The following is a 21,435-nucleotide window of genomic DNA, read 5'->3' on the forward strand; positions in this document are numbered from 1 at the left end:
ACCTTAAATGACAAGTTAACTCACCTCGGACTCAATTGTTAAGTAAGAGTAAACATATTTAAAACATATAAACCAACGATTTAATTGCACAAAACATACTCAATATATACCTAGATGTTGAAAATAAGTGGGTTAAGGTGATATTGACAATATATATGAACATATAATACGTTTTCAGGCCTAAAATTAGGCCAGGCCTTCTCTCAACATGATAAGTGGGGAGACACATGGAAAGACTATTGAAACTCCGTCCCTTTGGACAACTTTCTCTAATAAGCTTATTTATTTATTTATTTCCTGTGGTGAACTACATTATCTAGTTCGCTAAGTGAAATACAAGATATAATTATAATTATTATATAAGTAATTATATAATTACTCATTTTGTTATTGTAGGAGCTAAAGATTAATAATGAACTTTCAGATAAGTGGGGTTTTTCTCGAGTTTGCCCGGGAGCTCTTTAGTTAAACCTCCATCTTCTAACTGCTAACCTGGAAGTCCTTGATCGGAATATTGCGATCTTAACTGAGGCTTGGATCATATCCAGTGAATATTTCAGATTAAATTAAACCATATCTATAGAGTATAAGTATATACACAGCCCAAGGTTATCAGACAATAGAGGCAAAACCTCACACATTAATCAGAAAATTGTTGCACATTTACTTCTTTTGAAATTCTTCCTGTTAACCAATCCTCTTACAAACTAGAGTTTAGTTTAACTGTTTAGCATTTACAGGTCCCTATTCAGAATTATTGCAAAGATGTAGTGACTTTATTGCAAACATAGCAATATAAATAAAGTAATAATCATGCTGTTCTGAATGCACATGAGAAAAAAACATGAACCTCCAGATTCCAAGCTCAAGAATATCCAGTGACAGACTGCTCAGCTGTACCCATACATGACTCTGTATGTGTAAATAAACTCCAGTCAGTGCCATACTCCAGTCTCCTGAATCTTCCTGGCGAATTTCTAGCAACTTGGTGCCATGACCCAGATGGCATACTGAATCCTTCTTTGTCAGTACTGCCATTACAAACTAAAGACAAATTCTGGCAGAACTTTCTCCTATGCAGAATAGGATATAAGGAATGAGAGTCAGTAAAGTTTATATTCAAATTGTAACTGTTTTGTTACTATTATCTCAGATGAGGGAAGACAAGTAGTTTGTAACTTGTTACTCTTATTCCCTCTAAATGAGGGAAGACTGGTATTTTGCAACTGTTTAGATTCTCTGATTAAAAGAGGCCCATTTGTGTTTTGCTGAAACAGTAGAGTGTCTAGCCTGGTAAAACTTACAGTTTTGTGGCTATTCTTATATATTTTGAGTGGGGGAAAATAGTATTTAAAATTACTGTTTGCTTTTTGAGGGAAGCTTTTGTTTTGTTCGTTTGCTTGCTTGTTTTTTTGGTTTGCTTCACCCTGACTTCAAATGGCCAAAATGCTCATAAATATGGTAAAGTCTCCCGGAAATCTATTAACTATAGAAACAGCTGTGTTGGGGGTTTCTCGGGATCAATCATTTCACTGCCAAAAACAAAACCCTTAAGTGTAAAAAATGGTATACAGACTGTTTTACACTCTTTCCTGATTGCGCCAGAAGCACCACTCAGCTTGTGTGGCAGAGACTTATTAGTGAAAATGGGGGCATGTATTGTGTGCTCCCCAGAGGGATTAACTATTACATGGCCAGACGGGTCCAAACAATGTCCTATAGGACGTCATGGAGAGGGGATGTATCTGATGAAAGCTTTTACTCCTGAATCGGTGGACATCTACTGGGGAATCCAGTATTCAGGAATCCAGTAACCAGTTATTGACTCTTTTCAACCTTTGGAAGCCCTGAATCATGGTACTGGAGCCCTTTGCACCACCCCCTGATCCGCCCCATGTCACCATGTTCTATGACACAAGAGGGGATTTAGCATACTTTGACTTGTTTGAATCAGAACTAATGAATACTGAATGGACCATTGAGTCCAATGGTATTTATGTGGGGCCTGAGGGGGTTTCTCACCCGATCAGTATAAGTGGTTTAAAATGTCTGAGACATCTGTACTGCACATCTCATTAGCATTACACCCCAAACATACAGCTAAGCAATTGGGCCCCATGATTAAGAGAGCTGCGGAGACTACGGACTGGGTTCAGACTCAACTGCCTAATGTGATGTGCTGGAACCATGCTGTTCCCAATGGAACACTCCCATATTACCGGTTCCTAAAAAGGAACCGGATCAGTATAGGATGGCGCATGATCTCAGAGCAATAAATTCAGCATTAGCTACACAGACTATTCCTGTCCCCAATCCATACATGGCACTTTCGGATTTAAGCCCAGATATGAAGTGGTTTACATGCATTGATCTGGCAAATGCAATCTTTTGTGTACCTTTAGACCCAGCCTGCAGAGACATATGTGCTTTCACGCACAGGGGCCAGCAGTACAGGTATACTAGACATCCACAGGGGTTTGCGTTATCCCTGGGACTTTTCAATCAGGCTTTAAGAAGAAGTCTCGAGGATTGCCAGTTACCTACGGGTTCTATTCTTATCCAATATGTAGATGATTTACTGATTGACGCAGACACCACAGAGGCCTGTTTAACAGCCACCCGTGTGGTCCTTGAATGTTTGGCAGCCATTGGGTATAAGGTCTCTAGGTCAAAATTACAGTGTTGTAGATCCAGAGTTACTTTTCTAGGCCGGATTGTCACACAAGGATCGACAGGTATATCAGCTACACATAGGTCATCCATTTCGTCGCATCCACGACCACTGACAGTCAAAGACATGTTATCCTTCTTAGGGCTAGCGGGATATAGTAGGCAATATATTCCTGACTACGCAGGAAAAACACAACCTCTCAGAGACATGGTAAAAGAATTAGGTATGAGAAATTTGACTGGGAAATTGACATGGACTACTGACACAGAACGAGAGTTCATCTCCTTGAAACAGGCCCTATCACATGCGGCTGACCTTGCTAGACCAGATTATATAAGACCATTCTACTTGGATGTTTCTGAAACAGAAACAATTATTAATGGGGTTCTGTTTCAGAAAAAGGGGGATGGAGGCAGAGCAGTTTTGATGTACCTAAGTATTCCTTTAGATCTGACTGAGAAACGACAACCACACTGCACTAGACACGTAGCAGGATTGGCCAAGCTAGTTAAAAAACAGCACATATAGTCACAGGACATCCATTACACATACTCACAACACATGGAGTGGTTTCTGAATTTATAAATTCAGAAATGTTTACACTCACCCCACTGAGACAGAGACGCATACACAAGGTTCTTACAGCTCCTAACATCCTATACACACATGAGGGCATAAACATGGCAGATGGGATGTTGGAAGGCACACCACATGAATGTGCAGAGAATGTGGTCAGGCAAAGTAAGATAAGACCAGACCTATTAGCCACACCCATTCCAGGTTCATGGAACCTGTGGACGGATGGATGTGGCTACAGAGCACCCACAGGAGAGGTAAGGGCAGGATATGCAGTAGTGCAGGAGAGTAGCGGTGAGGTGGATGAATTTTGGACAGTAGTGTCAAAAGAGATAAAACAACACCCATCAGCACAGAAGGCAGAATTGATGGCACTAATAGCAGCCTTACAATTGGCACAAGACAGGGAAGTTACAATTTATAGCGATTCGGCAGTGGGAGCAGCACACGTAGAACTTCCGCAATGGAGACAGACAGGATTTCTTATGAGTGGAGGAAAGCCAGTAAGACACTTAGAGGAACTAAGAAGGCTACAAGCAGCCATACATAAGCCTAAGCGAGTTGCCATTGTAAAGTGCAGAGGTCACCAAAAGGGGGACACATTGGTGAGTAGGGGAAATGAAGCAGCAGACAAGGCAGCGAAGAAAGCAGCAGGGTGTACAGAACCCAATACTATGATGGTACTAGACTCTAGCGTCCCATGGGAACCCATTCCCATGGGAACACAACTCAAACAAATACAGGATCAGGCTAGTCCAGAAGAAAAATCAATGTGGGTAAAACAGGGAGCACGTAGAGTGGAAGGACTATGGATGAACAAGGACAATCAGTACGTACTACCCATGTCCTTAGCTAGAAGTGTGTTGGAAGAAGCACACACCATGGCACATGTAGGAAGGAGACAAAATGATGGAAAATCTTAAACAGGGGTGGCATCCATTTATGCGAGCATTAGTGTCTGATTTCCTAGCTAACTGTAACATTTGCCTCATTTATAACACAGGAAAGGCATACAAATTAACACAGGGAAGGTTTCCACGGCCATTAACCCACGGGGAAGAAATTCAGATTGATTATACAGATATGATCGATCCTATACGCAAATATAAGTACCTTCTAATGGTAGTATTCAGGATGGGTCGAGGCAATCCCCACTATTAAGGAGGCTGCCAAATCAGTCTGCAAAATGTTGATCAACAACTGGATCCCTCAACATGGGTTTCCTAAAAAGATTCACTCCGATAATGGAACGCATTTTACTAGTAAGACACTGCAGTGGGTAGAACAATCACTAGGATTGAAACATAGCTATAGTTGTGTGTACCATCTGGCTTCACAAGGTCAGATGGAGAGGATGAATAAAACTTTGAAAACCAAATTAGCAAAAATCAAACTGGCCACAGGGCATGAATTGGCTTGATGCCCTTCCAATTGCTTTAATTAGTGTCCGTAGTTCAGTGAATAGAACTACAGGATTTACTCCTTTTGAATTAGTGAGGGGCATGCCATTTCCGGGCCCCAACAATGCGCTTGCGTCCCCACAGAAACTACCTCGAGCAGAGTACTGACAGTTATATGAAGAACTAAAAGCTGTTTGTAAAGATTTTTCTATACAGGTGCAGGAAAGGAGAGAAGGAGAAGAACCGGAGGAGAAGGATCCAGAAGTGGCAGTCTCACCCTGGGTGCTCCTGAAGGTCATTAAGCGGAAATGGTGTGAACCTCGCTGGACAGGGCCTTATTAGGTGACGGAGAGAACCAGCTGCGCAGTCTGGCTGAAGGGTAAAGGTTCACAGTGGTACCACCTCACACAGTGCAGAGCTGCACTGGCACCCAATATCAAACATTCACTGAAGGAAAACAACACTTCAGAAGAGGCAGATCAGGTAGCCTCAACCAACATAGGGTCAGAATAATCCCCTGAGGCAGGTGCACAACAAGGGCGGTCTACCCTTGCTCCCAGCGCAGACCTGCTCGCCATAAGAAGACAGAAGACTTTACACCTTTACACATACACATATAGGGCAATAAAACCATTTAGAAAAGAAGTGGTGTGTAGGACTAAGGTTGCCTCTCCCCTAAAAAGGGGGTGGTGTAAATGCCCGCTATCACCACTGATTCACACAGTATATGTGTAATGTTGACCTGTCAGGACAGGTCAAAAGGGGGAATTGTGGGAAAAATGATTCTGTAATCATTATATTTTTCAGCTAGTTTGATACTTTTATTATTTTTAAGAAACAGTATTAACTTTATAATCTGCGCAACAGGACAAAGGATAAATGGTGTGTGTGAAGGGGGTGTGTGTTAACTATTTGAACACAAAATATAAACAACAGGGTCTTCCAGGACAGAGGTCACTAGGTCATTGGAAAGCCTTAGCAACACCCTAGCAACGACTGACTCTGGCATCAGGGAGCCAATCAGGTTAAACATATACACTAGGGAAAGGATATTATCAGGGGTCACACCATGTCAGCGAAGAACAGACCAGCTAAGGGAGAAGAAGCACGGTGGCGCAGCAGGTAGTGTCGCAGTCACACAGCTCCAGGGGCCTGGAGGTTGTGGGTTCGATTCTCGCTCCGGGTGACTGTCTGTGAGTTGGTGTGTTCTCCCCGTGTCCGCGTGGGTTTCCTCCTGGTGCTCCGGTTTCCTCCCACAGTCCAAAAACACATGTTGCAAGTGGATTGGCGACTCGAAAGTGTCCATAGGTGTGAGTGTGTGAGTGAATGTGTGTGTGTCTGTGTTGCCCTGTGAAGGACTGGCGTCCCCTCCAGGGTGTATTCCCGCCTTGCGCCCGATGATTCCAGGTAGGCTCTGGACCCCCCGCGACCCTAAAATTGGATAAGCGGTTACAGATAATGGATGGATGGATTGTTCACTCAAACTCTGTGTTAACCCCTTCTGTTCCAATTATTTGCATCAAAAAACATGCAGGACAGTTTTGTCCACACAGCATATTAGTTAAGGGTGGGACTGAAAAGCCTCAGTGGACCGAGTCAGGATTTGAAAAGGTAGTTGACAACATTGTCAATAAGCACATCAATGAGAAAAAGTAATCTAAAGGCTTTTCTGCAGACACAGAAATTGATCTTGAAGAATGTAGCTCAACTGTAGGATATGATATCAAACATGACTTCTGTTTCTGGTGCGGCGTATTATCGCTGTGGTGGTGAGAGCTGGGAAAACAATTTTTATCTTAACATCAGCAAAACAAAGAAGATGATTGTGGACTACGGGAAGCTGCAAAGGAGTGGTCACTCTCCCCACTCTCTACTATACATCAATGGAGACGAAGTGGAGAGAGTCAACAATGTTAAATTCCTTGTTGTACATCTCACTGATTACCACACCTGGTCCCTACACATCAACACTATCGTGCAATCTGCCCCTCTGCAACTCTTCTTCTTGTGATGGCTCAGGAAGTTTGGCCGGCATCCCGACATCCTCACCAACTTCTACAGATGCACCATAAATGCAACATCTACTAGTCCCGGGGCTTGAGGAAATCTAGTCATCTAGCACACAGACTGTTCTTCAACCCTGCCATGAGGCAGGAGATTTCGCAAAATCCAGCTAGAACTAACTGAAAAGCTTCTATCCACAGGCCATTAGACTTCTGAACAAGCTGTGAAACTGTTAGTACCTCCCCCTCAACACCACTTCATTCTGCTACTTTATACATCTGAAGTATTATTTCAGTCAATGGACAATAAAGTCACTTTATATTTCAGTCACATTGATTTACATATAAATGTATTCTATTTTCTATTTTAGCATATTAGTACAAAGTAGAAGAATGTGACCACACAGTCTCTGGATGTTCTGTGTACATGCTGTGCTTTATTGGTGTATATATTGTGTACATGTAATATATTTCTGCTTATTTAATACATTTAGTGTGTATATTAGTGCTACCCTACTGTAATATGATTACCTGTGCCTAACCACAAACATTTAATTGCATTAAAGTCCTGACATCTTGTGCAAATGACAAGTAAACTTGAAACTTTTTAAAAGAGTGCCTTCATGTCCTTAAGCAATCCTGGAAGTTCAAGCTGAAGTCCATGGAACACAAACTAGGAGAATCTGAGGAGAAGAACTCAGAATTAACCAATGAGTGTAAAAACCATAAACTAGCTGCTATTAATGTCCCGAAAACCTGTGATAGATTTCAGAGTTCACTGAAAGGCCTTGAACAGCAACACGCCAACTGTAAAAGTAAGTCTTGCCCTACACAAATAAGTAATCTACAAGAGCAGTCTTGTTACTCAGATGTAAATCATCCAGTAACAGCCAGACTGTATCCACAGTATCAGCATGGGTGAGGAGACTGACTATTCTGATGGCAGTGACCATTGATCTTCTGAGGAGAACATGGGCCAAGTACTAGCCATGGTAAAGTGACTGTAACAAGGGAAACTCAAATGAGACCCATGACAATCACATCTTCTGAGGTTCTTCACAAGAGAGTTAAAGTTAACCAAACCAGGTTAGACATTGGCCATGTTCCTTTAGATGCAACAACCTTGAACAACCTGTCCAAGGAGTTTAAACTTCCAAAGGATTAGGGGCAAATAACTAAATGCAGGTAGAAAAAGAGAGAATCAGCTGCAGAGTTCTGTGAAAGGTTTCTAATAGTTTTCTTGTGCCACTCTGGTATTACTGCATACATGCAATAAAAGCAGCTTTGATGATACAAGTGATGGTCTGCACTTCAGACAGCTTTGAGACCAGACTTTAAATAGGCCCTGGTAACATCACTCCCAAACTGGCATAATTTTAAATGGGGTAATATTAAAAGAACTTGACAGGCCAGACCCTGACTTAGAAACCGACTAAAAAATTTGATCATATCAACCCATTTTTTGCAAAAAAGCTATATACAAATAAATTTGACTTGACTTTCCTCTGAGCCTCAGTCCATTTTAAATAATATCTGGCCAATCTCTGACGGCACTTTGCTTTTGTGAGTTTTAACTTGTGTTTGTAGATGCAGAGGCGAATTGCATTCGCATACAGTAGTTTTGGGAAGTGTTTCTAAGCCCATGCTTTTAATGATATTATATGCTGTACATGATGAATTCCCCTAGTTGAGAAACATTATACAGTATAAGTATTTTACTGTTTGTCTTTCACAGTGAACACTTCCCCATCCTTACTTCTAAAAGACTGCCTCTCTGAGATGACCTATTGCCCTTTCATTTTCTTTTTTTTTGGGGGGGGGGGGGTAGCATTACACAAATTTTTAAACATTAAATAAATTTTACACCTCCCATCCTGACATTTTGGAACATGTTCCAAAAATCTAACTGCTCATCTTTTAATTGGAAATATAATTTTCAAGTTTAAACATATACTGAAATATTGTCTTTGTTCTATTTTCAGGTTGAGTTTAAATGATTTGTACATTAATGCATTCTGTTTCTATTATCATTTTCTCTGGAAATTCTGGAAAAAAAATTATAATGTACATTTTTGAAAGTATATGCCATTTTGAACATATTATGACACACAACATTACAACTTGTCAGTAACATGACTTGAAATCAATTTAATAATCCATTCCCTCAATTTAGTAATTTGTTCCCACAATTTAGTAAACTGTTCCCTCAATTCAATAGTCCATTCCCTCAATTTAGTAATTTTTCCCTCTATTTAGTAATCCGTTCCTTCAATTTAGACATGACACAGGCTATGTGTTAGGACACGTGTTTGATGTCTCCTGTTCATTCCTTATTTACACATTACAACCATGTTTTAATAGACTAAAACATTAAAAGTTCAGGCTGAGAAGAGAGTGAATAATGGCATATACTGAGAAAAGGGAGCTTTTTCTCAAAACTCTTTCCTAAGAGGAAATACACACATAGTGACATAAATTTAGCCAATCAGTGTCCTCCAATCTGCCAGCTCTGGATGCTTTGCCTGTAGCCCCAAAAAATCTGATTGTGCTGGAATAAAGATCTGACAGTTATTGGTAATCACTTAGGGGACAGGATTCACATTTGATTACATCTGCTCACATTTCATGAATGAGACCCAATGTCTTTTTTCAGTGCCTTACCTATTTAAGACAGACAACAAAACCCATTATTATACTACAGCTCTGTATTAAAATAGTCCAAGTGCCTGCAGGCCAGAGTATCATTAAAAACATTTCAACGACTCTGTTCAATGAAACGGAATGCAACTCCTAAAGCCACGTTCTATAATATAGAGGTAACTATGGAAGCAAATCTGTCTCATCAGACTTTGAAATACTGCCACCTTTGAATTTGTAGCACTGAATTTTTTTTGCACTGAAATTATGCATTTGAATTTTTTTTTGCACTGAAATTATGCATCTGAATTTTTTTTGCACTGAATTTATGCATTTGAATATAATTGTTCTTGAGTAGAACTCGTGAATTTTCAAGAACACGTTTTCACTGTTATCATTCAAGGATAATACATTCAGATAAAAAAAAATCAAGCTCAAAAAAATTCAAACAATATATTTCGAAGTTGCTCAAATTCGGAAGACGAAATTCAGATACCAAAAAAATACGAGGTACAAAAAATTCAGAGTACACATCCGGGATACAAAGGATGAGCAATCGAGTCTGTCTCCAATCGAACCAACATCCAACCAATCAAATTACGCGCCACTGGTCACGTGACGGCGGTGCTTGCAGGAGGGCAGTAGCTATGGCGGCAAACTTGAGCGGCGCCTCTTCGGTGAGTGCATTTACTCTTTTATTTGTATTTTGTGGTGGTAACTAACGCGCTGCACATTAACAGACTTCTATAGACAACATATACGCGGAGATTTTAATGAGGCATCAGTTGTAAAATGTGCATTATTTAAACTTTATTAATCGTGAGTTATTTTCGCTGATGTTGCTCACAGGTACGAGACAGTAGTTAAATTGGATACACATGGGGCAAACAATAGTTAGGGTAAAATAGTTAAATAACCAGATATTTCACTGTACCCAAAGTATTTAATACAAACCTACAAGAAATATCTGACTAAAGTCCATGTTTTATTTAGCTAGATAGCTACTAAAGTTTGGTTACGTTTAGCCGTTTAAAATGTAATCTTTTTACTGCTAATATGTAATATATTTTTATTCCTGTCTGTGCTGTTCTTGTGATGATAGGGTAGTCAGGATGAAATTGTACAGTCGGCCAGACGCTTATTGGACTTGCTAAGATCGTATGAATGAGAACGAAGCACCGCCCGTTTTGATGTCACATATCAAGATATGGGGTTAGTATTAAATTTCAAGTCTTATGCACATGGCTTATTTATACATATTCACTTTTGATTAATTGATGTTAATAAATACTATTGGGTACAATCCTGCAGACATCAGAGGCAGGAAGTTCAGTGTCGGTTCAGCCCTTCAGCCAGAAATACCATCCGTTCAAATGGAAATGACCAGGTAAATCTTAAAGGACAAGTTTCCTATTTTAAATGCTGTTAATATGTACAGGCAAAATTTCAGTTATTTACAGTAATTAATGATTTCCATAGTTTTGTGTTGCACATTCTTCTTTCCAATATTACAAACTTTAGAAAACTTTGGAAGGAAGCATTTTAATGTTTGTGACGATTCAGTAAAAAAAAATGCAATAATATGAAGATCTAATGTGTAATGGCTAATGTAATTTGGTGGGGAAATGTCATGGTTTTAAAGGCCAGAATGATTGCCTGTTGTATCGGGTGAGAGTTTAAGTTTTTCAAGTTCATCTTAGTCATGCAAGACACAGTTCAAATGTTATCATTGTCATCTTTTCATGTGATTATGGAAAAAAGATAAAGTCATAAAACTGAGTTCATGTTTTAATATTATTATTTTATATAGGTACTTCCCAGGTATTTTTACCAAGAGCAGAGGAAAAAGGCGATTTGCTGCAGCAAATCTTGTTCCTGCCAAGAGACTTAAACCACTTGAAGTGACTTTCTATTTGCTGCCAAAACAGTGTGAAAAGACTCCAAAAGAGCAGGAGGAAATAGTTCATATGCAGTCAGGTTTGGGCCATAGGACTGCTCATTTAGGTGAGAGCACAACACATGAAGAGGTAATAAAATACAGTTTTGTTGGTTAGCTGTATAGTAAAACATATATATACTGTTAATTACATTAAATTAAACAGTTATGTAAATGAATTGTGGGCACACATGCACAAATCTCAGATTGGTGTTGATCCAAATGTTTGCTCAAATAAAATTATCAAAACTCTGCATTAGGGTTAGTGTTAATTAGGAGTTAGAATGAAGGTAATTTTGAGTATTACTTTATGTTCAGAGTAGCTCACAAAAAGTACAAGCACTGCAGAATTAGTGACTTAAACCGTTTATTCTTTCATTGTAACAATGCTGATAACATTCTGTACCAACACAGCTTAAATATATACAGAAGAGTTTATTTTTTCTAAGGATATGTTTCTTGCAGTATGATGAATGTCATTTCTGATTTGAATTATTAATGCTCACTCTCTTTTTATATATTTTTATATTTTATATATATATATATATATATATTTTTGTATATTTTCTTGCTTAAAGCTATGTGATGCCCTCACAGTTTTATATCCAAAACTGGGGACTGTTACTGGTGGGTGGCTGATTTACAAATCTTCAGGTAGGCCACCCCAAGTTCGTGTGTTGGTGTTGCTCATTCATAAGAGTACGTATGCCATTTCTAACTGCACATTATGTAATGCACAGTTACTTTATTCTAACAGATGGTACACAAAAAAAAACCAACAACTTTAAGATTTCTTCAAATTAATCACTATATTAATTATTAAGCCTATCTTTCTTGAATTTGTTACATAATTGTACATTAGTAAATGCAAATTAATTGTTAAATTGTTAGAATTGTGTTTGCAAAAGCCAAGTAAAAAAGAAAAAAAAATTGTACAATACAAATTTATGTTCTTCCATCTGGACAGTAGTCGAAAGAAGTCTACTTACTTCTTGATATGTCTACTTATTAAACCATTAAGAGTTTGCAATCTATTTTGTGCTCTGCAATGTATGCTACAGGTGGATGGGGAAGCCGAAAACTCTCTCTTGTGGCTCCTGATGACACTGGCTATACAGGCAGAATTTTGAAGGCTGCAAGTCGTGGGGGTAAAAGTCTGTTCATAGCCCCAATTCAAGACAAACTTAGCACAGATCCTCTACAACTAACAGATCAAGCATTCAGTAGCATGCCAAACGTCACATGTCAGAAGTGTGGAGTCGCAATTCCCCCGTAGCTCTTAACAGAACACATCAAGACCTGTGCTGTCATTGATATTAGCAGTGATGACAACCAGGTTAATGTGGATTGCAGTGTGCCTGAAGAGAGTAAATGTAAGAATATTTTAAAGCTTATTTTTAAGTGCATTATATAGTTATACATTTTTAACATTAGTTTGAAAATAACGCTGTTGTTCTTGCTTGTAATTTGTATATTGTTGCTTGTAACAGCTATGCAGCAATGTCCCATATGCATAAAAATGTTTCCCATTGACTTTATTGAGGTACACGCCTCTTCATGTGGGGAAAGGTAACTTTACTTTTTCTGTTGTTGTTTTACAGTCTTACTCTTTTACACACTCTGTGCAAGTGTAACAAAAATGTTATGTGAGTAGTGCAGGAAATGAGGTGAGGGATGAAAGTACGGCCAGTGAGGAAGAGCAAGCAGGAATGCCTGGGCAATCTGGATCTTTTGCCACATTTACAGATGGTAGGTGCTGCTTAAGAGTAGCAGGGGTGTTGGAAATTTAAGGAAGGCAAAGTGTTAAAGTGCAATAAATATTGGCAAGTCACACGGACAACACTTGCTGTACACCGTGAGCCTGTTTAGCTTAGAAAGCTAGCTTAGCAGGTAGCATGGACGTAATTTAACGTTAACCCAATATTAACACACTTAGCATCATCATTAAACCTCAGCATTATGGAGTACCAGAGTGGTTCTCCCATTAATTCAGATGATCATTTATATGAGTAAGTTGCTAAAGTTAGTAAAGGCTCAATGGTTTTAACTTGTGATTTGTTTCTACATGTTAAAATTTTCTTTTTCTTTGTCTTCTTTTTCTCTGATTAGACTGGTTAAGTATCAGTGATCCTATGAGGGCATTGTGCGAATAATTTTCTTTGTATCCATGAAGACAAGAGTCCATTACTTCTCAGCATGGACATAAGAAGTAGTCCTGCTGAACAGGACATGGACCTTATCTCATTTTACAAGCAATCTAATGTGGAATGGGCACGACCACTGAATTGCAGACTTGGATGTAGCTCCAAGGTACCATTGTCAAAATATCAATCAAAGTTATTTCCTTTATCTTTATTATTATGAAACCTTACATTGTTGTTACACAGTGTTACAGGAGATGCTGCTATTGGACAGGGGGTAACTCAGTGTGTTAAGTTTTGTCGCATTTTAGTTGGTTCCTTTTTTGCTGAAAGTTTAAAGGATTTTACGAAATATATAATGCCTATATTGATGGGAACTGGGGCCCAGTCCATCAGTGCTACAATTGTGCTAAAGTGCTAATCAGTCTGTAAACCATGCACACTCCCCTTGTTGCCATTTACTTGCATTGAGAGAAATTGTCATTAACAACCCGCACTCTCTGAAGTAATTTTTTTTTTAATTGTCTTTTGTTATTTAATATTTTTGTCTTTAACAGCAAATTCCAATATTACACGACATTTTGAAGGAGAGTCTGGCCATTTAGTCCCTTCAGCTTCTCACTTTCTTGTTGAAAGTGATATGTTCATTGTGGCGGGCAGAATTTTAGGCCATTCTTTTCTTCACGGAGGTCCATGCATGTCAGGAGTCAGCTCTGCTGTTGTTCATGTCCTGCTTGGTGGGAGTCCTGAAACTGCAACTGTTACACTTGAGGACTGTCCAGATCTGGACATCAGAGAAACAATCAGGCTTGTATGTTTATTTAAAATAACTTATTTTTTCATGTTAGGTTTTATACGTTGTAGGGCACCATTTTGTTGTCTAACTATTGCCCTTGATGGATCATAGTGATAGATTTAATACTTAGTTATTTACTATTGTACATGTTGTATTGTACTAAATTTTCCGATTATAAAGTGACTGAAATGTAGTCTGAAATAAAATATTCAGAGGGTGGAGCTTATTTGGGCCCACTGTATTACACTGTATGGTGCATAAAGTATTCTGGCATTACATATATCTCAATTTTCTTTCATCTGTCTTGAAGCTTGAAGCGGAGTCCAAACTCAGATTTGGATAAAATAAGAGTCCAGGACTTGGCCAATGCCTGGGACCTTCCCTTCCTGACTGAGAACAACAGGAGATGGCTATATGAGAAGCTATTGATCCATGCTGTGAGTGAAATTTTTTGGAAATATTTGTTTATATTTCTTGTTTTTAATCATGAGTGACTATATTTAGCTTATAAATGCATATTGCAAATGTAATAAAAATAATTATTGTGGAGACATTAATATTGTTATATAACTAAATATTTATTTCTCCTCCCTCATTCCCAAAGGGGGGAAAACAATTGATGTAAAATTTAACACGCCCTTTGTTTTCCTGTAAATACAATTTTTATTATTATTATTTTTAAATACGTCAAATGCAAGGTGAGTGCAAATACGTCAGTGAGCAGGAAGGTGGTATCATTTTACCTTATTGGACAGAAACAAATTAATTTAAATTGAAATATATTCCTGAAAAAAATATTTCTCTTTGAGCTTACTATTGGAAAAATTATGTATTCTAACTTTTCTCTGTTATTACTCTAAACAGGTAATTGGACGTGTCATAAGACAAATCAAGCAACTAAGACGTGGGCTTAAAGAAACCCCAATGTGGACAGTTCTTACTCAACGACCTGACACAGTGCCCTTACTTTTTGCTTCACTTGAATTATTTCAAGAACTAAGTCATCCTAAGTTATCAAAAGGACAGTTCTGGGAAAAGTAATGAAAGGCTTTTTTTTTTGTTCACATGACTCGTGCTCTGCACTTCAGAAGAACTTCATTTTGCTTCAATTCCTGCATTCCTCATCGATGCTTATTGCTGTTAATTTTCAATGTCTTTTCTCTCTATTGGTTTTCCGGGAGTGATATGCAGTATTAGGGTGCTAATGTTGGAAAAATTATTTGAGCATTTCCCATGCTGTAATGCAGGTACTACTTCAGCGTATAACTTGGCCGTGTGAGGATGATGACGAAGATGACGATTATTCAAGTGACACTAAATGTTGCATGTCAGGTTATCTTCGGCAGTTTATTACTAATGGTAAGTTTGCAGAGTACACATGGAACTGATATATACTTTGTTAATTATTGGTTCTGTAACATGAAGGTTTAAATATTGAACGTGGGTGAATTTTGTTGTAAATAAATGTTGATTATTGTCTGCTTTTAGCTCAGTAGTCTAATGGGCCTTGTTTAAAAAATAACTTAAACAGCTTGTCTGGAGTTAGACTATTGTGTAAGCTGTTAGTGCTATAATTTTTTTACATGTTGTAGCTAATTGTTTATTTTAATGTGCTCCATAGCTGCACCAACGGAATTGACCAATCTGGTAAAATTCTGGACAGGATGGGAGATTATTCCAGCTAGCCTTTCTGTAGAGGTCGTCAATGGCAGCTACCCCACAGCCTCCACCTGCTTTGACACTTTGCGCATCTCAGGCCATTACAAGGATTACACCTCTTTTAAAAATGACATCCTGGGCTGTATTTCTACTTGCCAGACACAATTTGGTCTTGTGTAACAGTGACATCTTGGTCTGTATTTTATTTGACAGACAAGATTTGATCTAAAATATGTTGCTGTACTTAATTTTAGTCATTACCAGTTCCATTAAAAAAGGTGAAAGCTTCAAAGAGTTGAAATGTTAAGCTTGTACAAATAAATGTAGCAGTTCCTTAAGGAGATCATTCAGATTGTCCAGAACATGCAGAGAGAAATACTCCAAATTAAAATACCTAATAAGTGATGTTGAGAGTGTCTTTTTTGGCATATGTATGACACAGTTAATTTTCCTTGTAAAACAATCTTTGAACTCAAACATCTGGTAATATTAACTTAATGCTTACCTTTTTTCCTTTATATCAGACATCAGAATAACTTTTGAATGTATGTCTCCTACAAGATAAATAAAATCCTCCAAGGAATGAAAGTTTTTATTTTTTATTTATTTTTTTTTATTGCCCAACCTAAAACTGCCCATTTCTGCCATTATTATATTTACACTGAAAATAACATTGGTTGATCTGTTTTTGAGAATTTGTTATAAGTAAGTATTGTCCTGTATCCCACCAGCATCAGAGGTCAATTATACTTAACACCCCCTTCCACAATGTCCCCCTCTCAGTAGCAATTGTTTTTACTTTAAGTTAATTCATTCCTATTCTTAGATCAGTTGTTTTAAAGAGAGAAGTTCTCACAAAACTGAACGGCAGCAATATAAAAATCACAGCCAAAGGACTGGGATGCAGCTCTTGGGTTAAATGCATCTCTCAGAGCTGTCAGCTGTTCATCTGTCAGTGGGCATTCTGGGTGTGGGACAATGATGCTTGAGTGGTCATCACTGGGAAGTCCACTGTTGTGCCACTCAATGTTGGGAATCTCCATTCCCTACAAATAAAAAGTGGCACTCACTTTTTTACTTTTGGTTTCTAAATAGTTTATACATAAACCACAATTTGTCAATATTACATTTGCCCGTACCCCTGCATTGTCTGGTCCAGGAATTGGGTGATGTGAATGACCCAGCACCCACAGCTGGTTAGGTGTCACGTGGCTCTCTGTTCTTATCGGATGATTGTCCCAACCAATGCGGAAAGTATCTAGGTCTTCCTGCGGGCGTGGCAGGAACACATAGTGGCAACAGAAGAGGTGTGTGATGTTGGAAATGCTGAGGTAGCCCTCTCCTTCAAGGTAGTAGAGCACATCATAGTAGATGCTTGTTACAGCTACCCATAGATCTCTCCACAGCCTTTCAATCCTGGAAATTGATCAAATTGAAAAACTTGCATTAAAATAAATAAAACATGCCCTCAAGATCATTCAAGAGCACATTCTTCCATTATGGTTTTAAGAAAAGGTTTGTATCCAACTCTAAAACAGATTTATTAAATGGTTAACATTTCAATATCTTGGTTTTGTGTTCATAATTAACACAGGACAAAATTCTGCCCCTTGCCCAGTCCATTACTTTCACCCATATTCTCACATCCCTAACTACCCAACTTAATGTCCTGTGTCACTGATGAAGGACAAGAGGACGACCAACACAAACTGCAGTCTCTGACTTTAAATCTACAAGGTGGACCATCTAAAAGTGAGACACTCCTAACAAGTGGACACAGGGTTTACAAACTTTAACAGCATTGCTGTGTCTGAACCACATATACAAACACACCACTACGTCAGTGTCACTGCAGCGCTGAGAAGGATCCACCACCTGAAATCATACCTGCTCTGTGGGGGTCCTGACCACTGAAGAACAGGATGAAAGGGGGCTAACAAAGTATTTAGAGCAACAGTCTAATTGTAGAACTGCAAAGTACTACTGTATGGTCAGTGGAGCTGAGAGAATGGACAGCATGTGTGGAAACAATTAGGTGTTCATAATGCTATGGCTATCTGTACGTTTCGCTGCCCTTCGCTGCTTCGCTATTGAACTCTGTGGACGCTGTTTAAAGCACTGTGAGGCTGCGGGAATGATTGAGAGCAAAGCTGCGTCTTTACCAGTGATAAGAAGCTGATTTTGAACAAAAGTTGAGCGTGTTGTAGTGCATATTTATTCAATGACATGTACACACAACACTATATCACTTATTTTTTGACATTTTAGGGGATGCCGAGCTTCCCTTGCAGTCTTAGAGCAATCACCTCTGATTATATATATATATATATATATATATATATATATATATATATATATATATATATATATATATATATATATATATAAAATCTCCATCTGGGTCAAATTACATAAACTTAGGAATTACCAGTTTGGTATTCCTCTTAGGTAACTTTAAACTTAAACTTCCTGACAGATTCTTGAAAGAAAGCCAGGGTGGTCGATGCCAGGTTGTTAGAGGCTGCACCAAGATACATTATCTGCAGGCAGAGGTGAATAGTGTTTCAGCTAGATTTAAAAACATGTAAATAATAATATAGAGTATTTTGCTGGACAGAAAAATAAGATCATTTTTCAGCAAAAACTATAAGAGCTTGTATTTGAAAGTGGTTCCAACTGAACAGGTGGAGAAATTAGTTAATTTATTATTTTTTTTAGGTTGCTGTTACTGGGGAAATCTTGGGGAGAATGTTTCTCTTCTACTGTATTTTACCACTGTTTTGCATTGCACCACTACTGCAATGGTACTGTTTTATGTCTTTTCACGCATTCTAAAGTTAGAGATCTTAGAAATGTATTTACTCCACACATTGCACTTATATTCCTCGCCCTTGGAAATGACTTCTGTTAAATGCCCAGTCTTGCCCTCATTTGAAATAACAAGTGCATCATTTTGGCCTGCTTTGTTCCATCAGTTACATTCCAATTGGCTGTTCACTTCAAATTTGCATTTTGACTGACACAAATAACCCAGCATGCACCCTTGAATATACAACCTCCCACTTGCAAAATATACAGATTGACTACTTTAAATCTGTGATGCAGAAAATTAGCAGAGCTCTTCTTTTCATAATAGGGGAGTTAAGGTCAGATTAGTGAGGCTACCAAATGCCTAAAATGCAATGTTCATTAGAATATACTGTATTTTTCTATTTTCAAATTACAAATTGTATTTACATAAATTCTCATACTAGCAATTTTAATTTTGATACAACTGATGAGCAAACATTTGCAACTGTAATAAAATATTTTTACAGACAAGTATGAATTAATTAATTTAATAACTATAAAATTATGCACAATTAGTCCCAATATGTTTGCTTACCTTTCGGGAAAAAACATCAATGCCTCCAAAGATAATTATGTTGAAGCTAAAAATAAAACAAAAAGACAAAAAGGAAGAGGAAGAAGAGAGAGAGAAAAAAAAAAGAGACCAAGTGAAACACCAGACAAGGGCGACGATTTCAAGACTAGGCCAGTCACGATAGCAATTTTCTTATGGTTGATATATTGTCTCAGAAATAATTGTGATAAACAATATTATTGTCATTTTATGACCAATTTATTCCAATGATACAATGAAAATATAATAGCAAAATGCATTTTTTAGAAAAAACTTAATTATTAATATTCAGACATTGGATTAAAAAATGTTTAAATATCTTAAATAAATAAAACAAATAAAATTCCATTGTTTTCAGATAGGTTAACATGACAGCTCCAGAACATAGACCAGAGAAGAGAACAGAGCAAATGGCTAAAATATTAGTGACATTCGTTCTTATGTAAACAACATGCCAGTAAACACAATGGACTATATATGAAGTCAACAAAAATTGAGGAAATGTCCATTTGCCTATTAAAGACGGTACTCTAGGAGGACAGATGAAGAGTTGAACCACTGAGGAGCAAACAACAGTGAAAACGTGTTCTTGTAACAGTGAAAACATGTTCTTGAAAATTCACGAGTTCTATTCCAGAGCAATTATATTCAGATGCATAATTTCAGTGCAAAATAAATTCAGATGCATAATTTCAGTGCAAAAAAAATTCAAATGCATAATTTCAGAGCAAAAAAAATTCAGTGCTACAAATTCAAAGGTGGCAGTATTTCAAAGTCTTAGGGTCGGGATCCGTTTGAGGGAAGGACCCGGCCCCTAGCCTGCACCGTCCGGGCGAGAATCATACGTTTTCCAAGTTGCGGAGCCGATTGCAGACGCCCACAGCGGGGTCGCATTCGATCCTCTTCGCTGGTGTACTTTGAGATTACTCTCACTGCCACCATGCGCCCCCTCTCTTTCCTTAGCCAGGGTTTGAGATCCAGGGGGATCGGTCTGGTTGATCCTGCCAGTATCATATGCTTGTCTCAAAGATTACGCCATGCAAGTCTAAGTACACACGGGGTTGGTACAGTGAAACTGCAAATGGCTCATTAAATCAGTTATGGTTCCTTTGATTGCTCCACACGTTACACTTGGTATAACTGTGGTAATTCCAGAGCTAATACATGCAAACGAAGCGTTGGAAGGGTTCTGGGGGTCAGATTTGCTTCCATAGTAAACATTTAAAGGCAGTGCGGAGTGTGTGTGTGTGTGAGGGAGATAAAAGAATTATGTGGAGAAATTGCGCATTTGTCTAAATTCACTGCATATTATCTCTTTATTTTCAAACTGTCTCAAAAATCTAAAAGGCTCATTAAAGACACAATATTACAGACTATAAACATCCTCAAGATGAAGAAATTTTACTGAGGAATTTTTTTTATTATGGACGAACCGGGGTATATAAGGGGTCGACTTCTCCAGAGCCGTCATTCTGTCACGATGGATAGCTGCCCGCTTTGCGAACAAGCCATTGCCACGGATCTGACTTTTCACCTTGCCGTCTTCCATCAACTCGGACCGGACGACGTAGCCTTCCTCCGAGAACTGGACCGAAGCGGGGAGAATTCGTCACAGCTCGACTGCCCTCTCTGCGGCTTGCCGTCTCTCTCTTCGCCGGCTGATCACCTGGGCTCGGCGCATTCCCTAAAAGGCCTTGCCCTTCGGATCGTTCTTTCTGCCGCTCGACGCCTTCGCACCATCCACCTTCTGCGTTGCCATCAAGAGGCTAAGCTGTTGAACTCTCCAACGCCCTCGGGATCCTGTTCCCCGAATTCAGCCTCGCTGCCGGACCCAAGCACGCCGGGCCCAGCCACACCTGATTCCTGCCCAATCTGCGAACAAGCCATTACGGATCTGACTTTCCATTGCACCATCTTCCACCGCCTTGAACCTGCCGACATTGCCTTCCTCCGAGAACCGGACCGAAGCTGGGAGAATTCATCACAGCTCGACTGCCCTCGCTGCGGCTTGCCGTCTCTCTCTTCGCTGGCTGATCACCTGGGCTCGGTGCATTCCCTCAATGGCCTTGCCCTTCGGATCGCACTTTCTGCCGCTCGACGCCTTCGCACCATCCACCTTCTGCGTCACCATCAAGAGGCTAAGCCGTTGAACTCTCCACCGCCCTCGGGATCCTGTTCCCCGGACCCTGCCTCACCGAAACCTACATCGCCGG

General features: G+C 39.0%; 1 protein-coding gene across 11 annotated transcripts; it reads left to right on the forward strand.

Annotated features, from left to right (window-relative positions):
- The first annotated feature begins 9,920 nt into the window (after positions 1-9,920).
- LOC136695174 (uncharacterized) lies at positions 9,921-16,387 on the forward strand. Of its 11 annotated transcripts, none has more exons than XM_066669052.1 (12): positions 9,921-9,964; positions 10,390-10,499; positions 10,599-10,674; positions 11,098-11,314; positions 11,802-11,922; positions 12,285-12,596; positions 12,825-12,972; positions 13,333-13,533; positions 13,922-14,175; positions 14,471-14,597; positions 15,025-15,519; positions 15,782-16,387. In XM_066669052.1, the coding sequence occupies exons 2-6, from the start codon at positions 10,448-10,450 to the stop codon at positions 12,497-12,499; spliced, it is 681 nt and encodes a 226-aa protein (XP_066525149.1). In that variant the 5' UTR covers positions 9,921-9,964; positions 10,390-10,447; the 3' UTR covers positions 12,500-12,596; positions 12,825-12,972; positions 13,333-13,533; positions 13,922-14,175; positions 14,471-14,597; positions 15,025-15,519; positions 15,782-16,387. The 11 variants fall into 11 exon arrangements, with proteins under 11 accessions (XP_066525149.1, XP_066525152.1, XP_066525151.1 ...); XM_066669055.1 differs by having other exon boundaries at positions 15,408-15,519; XM_066669054.1 differs by having other exon boundaries at positions 13,922-14,171.
- Positions 16,388-21,435: the final 5,048 nt, after the last annotated feature.

This window comes from Hoplias malabaricus, chromosome 4 (genome assembly GCF_029633855.1).
Source record: "Hoplias malabaricus isolate fHopMal1 chromosome 4, fHopMal1.hap1, whole genome shotgun sequence".
NCBI lineage: Eukaryota > Metazoa > Chordata > Actinopteri > Characiformes > Erythrinidae > Hoplias > Hoplias malabaricus.